A 9,571-nucleotide genomic window follows, 5' to 3' on the forward strand; every position below is an offset into this window, starting at 1 on the left:
CAATGAAAGAAGATAAGATCCGTTCTGTGAGAAGGGAAGATTTACAGCTTCTCTCCTCTCCTCCCCCGTGAGCACACTGAACGGACATTCTTTTCTTTCAATGAAAGTGAAAACTGCTTTGTAGGTCGGGTGATTGCATTGCACATAAGGAGCACGGACATCTCACACTTTGTGATTTATATTACCAAAAGCAAACAGTTTTACCAAGTTGAAAAAGAGAGAACACGGAGCAGCAGCAGCTCAGGTACAGGGGGGAGGGGGGCAGCGGGGGATTTCACAGCCATAGTCTGAGTCTCTTCTCCCATCTCATGCTGGCTACAGCGGTCTGTGAAAGGGACACAGAACTCTACAGCCAGAACCAGCAGGGAGAAGAGACTGTCCACACATAACACTTACCCCCGCCATGCTGTCACACTTCCGTCCGGAGAGGTCAGAGCGGAGAGGCAGCCTGCGTTTGGTGGAGAGGTATTGCGGAGGAGGGGTTTTTGCGGGTCAATGGCTAGTTAAAAAAAATTTAAAGGGCCGGTATCTGATCTATGCATCGGGGCATTTTCAGGAGTACAAGTACTCCTGAAAATGCCCTGTATCGGCCCCGATACCGGTACTAGCATCGGTATCGGGACATCCCTAATTGTTACCCTTTAAGTGATGTTAAAATTACTGCTCCTTTAAAAGCGGTATTTTTTAAAAGTGTTTTTTTTTCATTGATACATGTGCCTCAGGGCAGTACCCGAATCCCCATATACCTTTTTATGGCCAATAACTTGCATATAAGCCTTCAAAAGGGGGACATTTGATTTTCAAAGTTCTACCCCCCATAGACTTGCATGGAGTTTGAGTTCGAATTCAAACTTTTCCCATGTTCGAATTCGAACCGAACAGGGGGGTGTTTGGCCCATCACTAATTGCCATCCCATTGCTCCTATATGTCCTGCAAACAATTTCCAATAAATCTCAATTAAAATACCTTTTTTTAAATATTTTTGCAAGTGGTCACGTGACCACAAAGGTCCGGCAACCTTGTCTGCATGGCTTGTGTTATTCAATGGCATTTTTTTTTTTGGTATGGGGAGGGGATCCCAAAAAAATTGATATAGTGTTCTGTAATTTCTAGGTGTGCCCCTGATAAGAGTGGTGTACACTTTGTTTGTTGTAGAGGACAGGTCAATTCTTTTCTTTTTTTACATGGGTGCTAGGAATTATGGGCAGAGCACATAGTACACCCATATGCAATCTTTACCTTTCAAATGTCAGGGTAAAATAAACTTATTTAGTACATCTCTACAATACATGCACATTTCCTTATGTTTTAACACAGCAGAACAGAAAAATACTTTTGGATCTACTTTATATCCAGTGAACTCCTAAATTCATGTTTTAGGGGAAACAAAGAGCTTTTGCTGCACTGAAATCAGTCTGTTTAGTTCTCTTTTAGACTACAGAACTCTACCAATCCCTTGCCCTCCTCTGTCCCACTCCATGAGCACACATTGATTTATTTCCCAACAGAACAGTGCTGCTTTCATGACTCCCAAAAGCCTTCACACACATCATGTATAGGGAAAGGGATCTTGAAGGAGTTCTGGGGTAAGGGTGAGGGGCACAATGGTGTGCCCACTAATAATGTCAACTGTGACTCAACGTCGGTCATGCGGAGTCTTGTGACGTGACTTGTAGGCGGAATGGAGGTGGTGCAAAATGGAAAATGGAATTGCTGTTCCTCCTCTGTGGGTTTTATAAGATCATATATGGAGTTAGATTGCTCTATATTATCTGAGTAGCTTTCTTATCAATAAAGGTTTTATATTGTAAGTGTGTGTGCAGTGTGTGTTTCCTTTTTACATTTTTGATGGACCTGTGAGAGAGAGCAAGATACAGATTCAGAACAACTTCTGCTTCAAATGTTTGGATGAGTTGGGTTTTACCACATCCAGAAAACAAGGGGATCTTCAGTTTCAGACCTTTATATTGAGGTCTTGAAATAAGATGGGTAGCTCGGGGAGTGAAAGTGTATAGTTGTACACGTGGTGGATCAATTGGAGCATTCAAGAAATTGACATTGCTCTTTCACTACTACATATATAGCCTTTCACGATTGTTATTTTATGGCACAGATTACTGATTATTATATATATTTAATCTACACTTGGATTGTTTATTTATTTCTTGATTTTGACACCGTCTTGATATTATATGAGAAATTGGGTGCACGGGGTGTTGTATATATTAGCTAAATAGCGTGGCATATTTTATTTATTGTTTTGTTAAGTGAATTGGTTTGTCACTTTGTGCTTGCTGCTTTAATATACTGTATATTGTGTACATTGCCACGAAATATCTGATACTCAATATCTAGTCACACACATTATTGCAGCTAGTTGAATAGCTCCAATTCCCTCTCCCATTCTCCATAATGTTAAAACCTGTTTGTAATGGCTGTAGTAGGTGAGTTCATGTAAAAAAATCCCCCGCCCCTCCTTTACTAAATGAGAGATGTTTTGAGAAAAACAATGCATAATATGTTTAGGGCAGACAAGAAAACGTAAAAGCCATAAATTGCGAATCTGAATCATCTCAAAATAAAAAATAAAATGTTCTGGGACTCAAAGGAGGAAAGGGGCTCAGGGACACAAATGGTTAAAAACACCTCCGAAATTGTATTTAATTTATTGTTTAGATCAGCTATGGTGCAACAGATCCTCGTTTAACCAATAAACAAATCTACCCGTCCTTCTTCCAAACACTGCCCAGTGATCAGATACAGTATCTGGCAATTGTGAAGCTACTGAACCACTTTGGCTGGACTTGGATTGGTGTTATTACAACTGATGATGATGCTGGAGAGTTACAAAGTCTGGAGCTCACCAAACAGGCTGCTAAACACGGCATTTGCATTGAGTATACTATTAGATTAAAGCCTGATTACACCAATGGCGGATTCTTTATATCATATGCAGCAACAAACATTTTCAATAATTCAACCTCTACTGTTGTTGTACTTTGTGGCACCATCTCATTGGTCTTAGGACATTTCATTGAAACACATTGCAGAGTTGGCCATGAGAAGACAATAATTACTCCAGCAACTCCAATTCCTTACCTTTTACAAAAACCACGAGGGGAAGCTCCCCTTCATGGTAGTTTGATATTTACCCCTGTCACTAAAAAAATCCCCACATTAAAAATGTTTTTAGACAACTTCAGCCTTACAAGTAATCCTAATAATTCTTTAGCTGAACACATCATGGCATTTCTTTTTGGATGCAAAACTTCAGATCCATTACTTACCAAGACAATTGAAAAGTATTATGGAATTAGACTTTACAAATGTAACAGAAGTATACTTATTAGTGAGCTTCCTGATCATATATACTACACTCAGAGTTTTGGAATAACTTACCAAGTGTACAGAACCGTCTATGCCATGGCACATGCTCTACATGAGATGCAATTATTTACATCCAGGAAACAAAACACAAGCGTTACAAGTCATAGACATATACTGAAGGTAAGGTGATATGCAGGGTCCAGTATACTGACACTGATTCAAGTCAGGGTAACAGAAATTGTAATGCTATTGGTGAAGCCCCATATACTGTACATAATGAAAAAAGGAACTTTACCCATATCTTTAAATTCCAACAAACACACCTTTAGAAATGTTTAGTAATGGTAATCTAAAAACAGATGCTGCTTGATAATTGCCGGCTTTGTATTCTTTGCATACATTTCTTTTCTTTTCCAGTCTTCTAACAGTGGCCATGTTAACTAAGGGCAGGTTGTTAGATCTCCCTTTACTTCCTTGTACTCTGACACATGTGACTAGGACATGTGACCATACACATCATCTCAGGGAAGGAAAATGCCTTTCCTTGAGATCTCGCGAGATTACAGATGAGATTTCCCAGCATATTTCTGCAGAGCTGCATGCTGAGGTATTTTTTAGTGAAAGGTGGTAAAGCTCCATTTTAAGATGTAATTTGAGGAAAATGGGACAATGTTATTTCCAATAAAGCTTGACTGTTGTTTTTTGTTTGCATTATGTACGGAGTGGTGTTGGGTTAGACCCTTTGTAAGGTGTTACATGCGGCTTTCTACCTCTTTTAGAAGTAACCCCCATGCTTTCTGTTCTGTTTTATCCTCATCACTTGCTGAGTTACACTGTCATCGCAGGCTGCGCTGTGAGAATGGAAAACTGAACAAAGGGGAAACAAACACGACACCCCCAATAGTGTCTGTCATAGAAGCCATTCTGATGTAGTGTGAAACCAGCTACAACAGCGCTTCACAGGGAAGGAATACAGAGTATTTACAACAAATACATGGATTTCAGTAATAAAGGGTTTGAATGAAAAAAATATTAACTCATCTAAAAATATTAACATGAAGGTGTCCAGAGTTGGGCTTTAATCTATTGACCTATTAAAGGTATCAGACCCATTAGATTAGATAAATGAATATTAGATAGGGAGCCACTTGTAACTTTGCTGATCTACTACTGGAAGCAGAGGGTTGTAGACCACAAACTAAACCAAATATGCTTGTTTATTGTTCCAGTATTTTTTAAGAAGGGTTCATTTCCAAGATCCTACTGGAGAAAAAGTGTATTTTAATGAAAATGGAGAGATGATCCCAGAGTATTACATTTATAATTATGCCGTGCTCACTGATTGGAGATTTCACATGCAGCAAATTGGCAGATTCAATGGATTATTTCCTGAAGGGAAGGAATTGGTTATCCTCAAAGATATAATCTTCTGGAAACATGGCGAGGTCAGTGTCCTTACTCCTATAACAAGTTAAAGCTAAAGTCACCACCCACAATGGCATCAGATTGAAGTTGAACTACACAACAACAACATCTTTTTGGCAGCCACATCTATACAAAATTCCCTATTCTTTACAATTTCACAGGCCAGTAATCATATCTCACCTCCCAGAAGGGGACCTCCATAATCTAGAATGCAAAGTTATGCTAAAGTTGTATAGCAAGTGCTGTAGACTGTTATAGCCTGATGTTCATGATAACTGTTTAATTTCCTAGTGCAATGCTGGAATATGGGACTTCAATTTGCAATAGCCAATAGCAAACTAGCTATTGTACCCGCCCTCTGCTGCTGTCAATCAGTAGTGGGGGACCTGATGGGGGAGAACTGCAGCAGAGGACGGGTGCAATGCTAGTTTGCTATTGACTATTGCAAATTGAAATAGCCAATAGGAATCTAGCAATGCATACCTATGTCCAAAAATGTTTTTTTTTTCTATTCTGACACGGCTCCGTGTCAGAATAAAGAAAAAAAAAGAAAAAGCAGTGTATCTCTCCTTGGTGGCCGGTAGCGAAAGACACCGGGAGCGCCCAGGAGAGTTTGCTGTCTGGAGATCAGTGTCCCTGGTTAGCTGGTAACCAGGGACTCTGATCTCTCTGCAAGTGGCTGGAGCCAGCCGTAACATCATGGCTGGCTCCGCCCAGCTGATAGAAGCAGGCTGTCGGCCGGCTCGGCCAGCTTCGGCTTTCAGCGCGGCTCAGCCGAGCTGAGGCATATGCGTTTGGCTCGACTGAGCCGCTCGGCCAAGTTCGGGAGCTGTACGGGCTATAGTTAATAGCCCGTAAAGCATCCCTTTGGTTCTACTGAACCAAAGGGGTCCTGGGGCAGAAGCTAGCCGAAGGATCGGCCGAAGCTACGGCTAGATCTTTTGGCTGCTTCATGAATAGACCCCATAGGGTCTTCAAGAATGGACATTAAGGAGGCAGGATGGCACAGTAAAAGTAGGAGGTGAGTATTTAGGAGGCTCTATAATTTAATTATGTCATATACACTACTACTACTCCATGTCCAGAAAATAAGGAAGCGGGTCAGGTTTAAGCACACAGCTGATGAGGTCATAAAACAGAAGTTATCTCAATCCACATTACTCTTAGTGAGACCCATACTTGGGGTCTAATATCAGGGGTCTGCTTTCTAAATAGAACTCTATGCTGCAAATTAGTTGTGGTGAGATATCTTTCCCCTAGCCTATGAGCAAGAGGAGCACAACTCTTTATATAGTAACTCTATTTAAATTGTTTTCTACATTATTAAAGGCCAAATCCTGTTTCAACAATTGATCCAGCGTGACTCATCTTCTGGGCTGAATGACATCCAGCATCATATAACTCACTTCTTGTCAGCCATGCTGTGCTTTCTGCAACATTTAGGAACCATTCACTACCAGAGGAAGAAGAGGGTGAAAGCACCCGTGACATCACCGGACTGAGGACACCTGGAACTAAGGCACATATAAGTCACTCCAAAAGGGACAAATAGGCAAAAGTGGCAAAACTTTTTTAGCACATTGTGATTATTACAGTATACATTTTTTTTTTTTTACAATTAATGTTTATTAACTTTTCTGCTGGTTTTGTTTCTCATGTAGGTTCCTGTGTCTACGTGCTCTGAAGACTGTCCTCCAGGATATAGAAGTGTCATGAAGAGGGGAATCCATCGGTGCTGCTTTGAATGTTTGCAGTGTTCAGATGGAGAAATATCTAATGAGACAGGTGTACATTCTTTGTTTGCTGATTTAATTCACATATTGTAAGGTGTTTACATCACAATGTCAGATAGACAGCAGTAAATATTGTTAAATATATTCCATCAGAAGTTAATCAGAACAATTCCTGTGATCTGCTTTGCCAGGTTTCTGATATTCCTGGGAATATAATCAGCTAATTATTATCCACTGATCTATGGAAGCTATCTGCTGTTCTTAGGGTTGCCACCTTTTCTTCAGGCCAAACCCGAACACTATAGCGCTTCGCGGCGATTTGTTTGTACAGTATACACTATGCATGTATTTTGTAAATAAATGACATTGGAGTTAATCACAACTTGCCAGTGTGCCGCAGGTCCCCAGATATGCATTCTGTAACCTCTCATATAGTGCACTCAGAAGCTGGGAACAGTATGTGATGGTGGCTTGCAGGTCAGCAACTACCAAACTTCAGATTACTTATGACCCCTGATTTCTTTAATAATGACAGTTCCCATATTTCTGTGCTGACCTCTTCCATGCAACCTTTTATATCTAGACAAAGGATCATGCCATAAGTGTCCAGAAGACCAGTGGCCAAATGACAACAACAAGTGTCATCCAAAACCCGTGGAATATCTGTCCTACAAGAATGATACAATAACTCTTCTGATTTCCATCATCTCTGTGATTCTTTTTCTAAAAACTTCTACAATCTTGGGAATCTTCATTGCATTTCGGGACACTGCATTGGTCAGAGCTAATAACCAAAACCTGAGCTTCATACTTCTGGTTTCTATTATGTTGGGTTTCATCTGTGTGTTTTTGTTTTTGGGCCGCCCAGTACACACAACATGTATGCTGCGTCAGACCTCATTTGCAATCATCTTCTCGGTTGCTATCTCCTCTATTTTGGCCAAGACTATCATGGTCTACTCAGCCTTCAAAGCCACCAAACCCGGAAGTCCCTGGAGGAAATTTATTGGAGTAAAAATCCCCAATTGTGTGGTTTTCCTTTGTTCTTTCTTTCAGGTTTTAATTAGTATCACTTGGTTATCTTATTCTCCTCCATTCCCGGAAAGAAACACCCACTTGTATGTTGACAAAATTATTATTCAATGTAATGAAGGATCTCCGGTGGCATTTTCCATCCTCCTGGGTTACATGGGACTTCTAGCAGCTGTGACTTTCATTGTGGCTTTCCTGGCCAGAAATTTACCAGATAGTTTCAATGAAGCCAAATACATCACCTTCAGCATGCTGGTGTTCTGCAGCGTCTGGATCGCTTTTATCCCAGCTTATATGAGTGTTACAGGAAAGAACACTGTGCTTGTAGAGATATTTGCTATACTATCTTCTACTGTCGGCATTTTGGGTTGTATATTTTTTCCAAAATGTTATATTATATTGCTGAGGCCAGATTTAAACTCAAAAAGTAACTTACTAAACCAAAAATGTCAGAAATAACTTTGATCCATTTATATTTATATAATATAGCATGAATTGTTGGCCACTATTAGTACTGAAATTCAAACATAAATTCTGAAAAGGGGCTCCTAGATATCTGTCCTTCATCCCTATGCTAACGTGTATGTACAGATGGGCAATATGGGAAGAACACCAATGTTACTCATTCACACAAAAAAATAAAAATTAAATAGTATATAAACACAGACATGTATATTGTGTATATGTTTTCTTTTTTTTAACCACTTGAAGTCCGCGGTTTTAAACCCCCTTCCCATCCAGACCATTTTTCAGTGTTCAGCGCTGCAGTACTTTGATTGACATTTATTCCATTGTGCAATGCTGTACTTAAATACATTTTATACAATTTTTTGGAGACAGATAGAGCTTTCTTTTCGTGGTATTTAATCACCAGTGGGGTTTTATTTTTTACTATATTAAGGAAAAATTACCGTAATTATTTTTTTTTAAAAACTGATTCCCCTATATTAAATGATAAAACATTTATTTTTACCCAATTTTTTTGTAAAATATAAAAGACGGGGTCACATCGGGTAAAAGGAGACCAAACATGTCAAGCCTTAAAATTGCGTGCGTGCGCGAAACTTCAAACAACTACAAAACCTAAAGTTGGGCATAGGTGACACTTTAAAAGCTTTCACCGCTCATCAGTTTAGTGTTATCAGTGATTGATGGCCCAAAAATGATTGCTCACACTACGCCGCTCGCGGCGATATGTAACATGTGTTGCACAATTGTCATTTCCGTGCGCTGGTGCACCGGACGCATATTTACGTTTATATGTGGGTAAACGTGGGGGACTTAAAACATTTTGGTTTTTTTTAAACTCTTTTTATATGTGACTTTTATTTATTTTTTACTCTTTTTATGTTGTTTTACACTTAATGCCATTGCTATTACTTAGGGGGATAACAATTCCCCTATATAATAGCAAAGGCACACTGACAGGCCCTCTTTATGGAGACATTAGGGGTCTCAAGGACCCCTAATGTCACCCGGGGACCTCAAAAGAAGCTGATGAAGCAGAGATCTGCTTCATCAGCTTCTTCTCTCTGGCTATAGCAGCCAGATGACTGACAGGTGAATGCGGAAGTGATGTAATACACATTACTTCTGCATTCACAGCACAGAGGGAGATCAGCAAGGAGGAAGATGCTGATCTCCCTCCCATCTTACCTCCTGACACCCTCCCGAGCCAGTCCCGGGCCGCAGATGGGGCAGCGGAGACCGGGATTGAAGGTGAGGGGTAAGGAGGGTGGGGCGGCGGGACTCGAGGGAGGAGAGGGGGTCACGCAGCCAGTACATACACATCATCGGGAAGACTATAGAGCCGCCGATCGTGTGTATATGAAACAGCCGGTAGTGGCTCTTTACATCGGATGGGTTTTTTCTGCCCGTGCATGCGCCCGAGCAGAATAAAAAAGCTGTCTCATGAAAATCAACAATAAAGCATATTTTTAACCTAAAAAAGCACTAGAATTAATCTAGTCTAACATCTAAGCATGTTCAATAGGCCACATTTGGATATTGACAGATACCAGCCAGCTGCTAAGCAACAATCCTACAATATAGT

General features: G+C 40.3%; 1 protein-coding gene across 1 annotated transcript in view; it reads left to right on the forward strand.

The window, feature by feature from the left end:
• The window catches only part of LOC108795638 (vomeronasal type-2 receptor 26-like), a 21,047-nt gene extending 13,070 nt beyond the window's left edge, over window positions 1–7,977 (forward strand). Inside the window, exons 3-4 of the mRNA XM_018566929.1 lie at window positions 6,415–6,538; window positions 7,070–7,977. Of these exons, the coding sequence (XP_018422431.1) occupies window positions 6,415–6,538; window positions 7,070–7,977 (1,032 nt within the window). The remainder of the gene's footprint in view (window positions 1–6,414; window positions 6,539–7,069) is intronic.
• The last annotated feature ends 1,594 nt before the right edge of the window (window positions 7,978–9,571 follow it).

The sequence above is a fragment of the Nanorana parkeri genome, unplaced genomic scaffold, assembly GCF_000935625.1.
Source record: "Nanorana parkeri isolate BGI_ZX_2015 unplaced genomic scaffold, ASM93562v1 scaffold989, whole genome shotgun sequence".
In the NCBI taxonomy this organism is placed as follows: Eukaryota; Metazoa; Chordata; class Amphibia; order Anura; family Dicroglossidae; genus Nanorana; species Nanorana parkeri.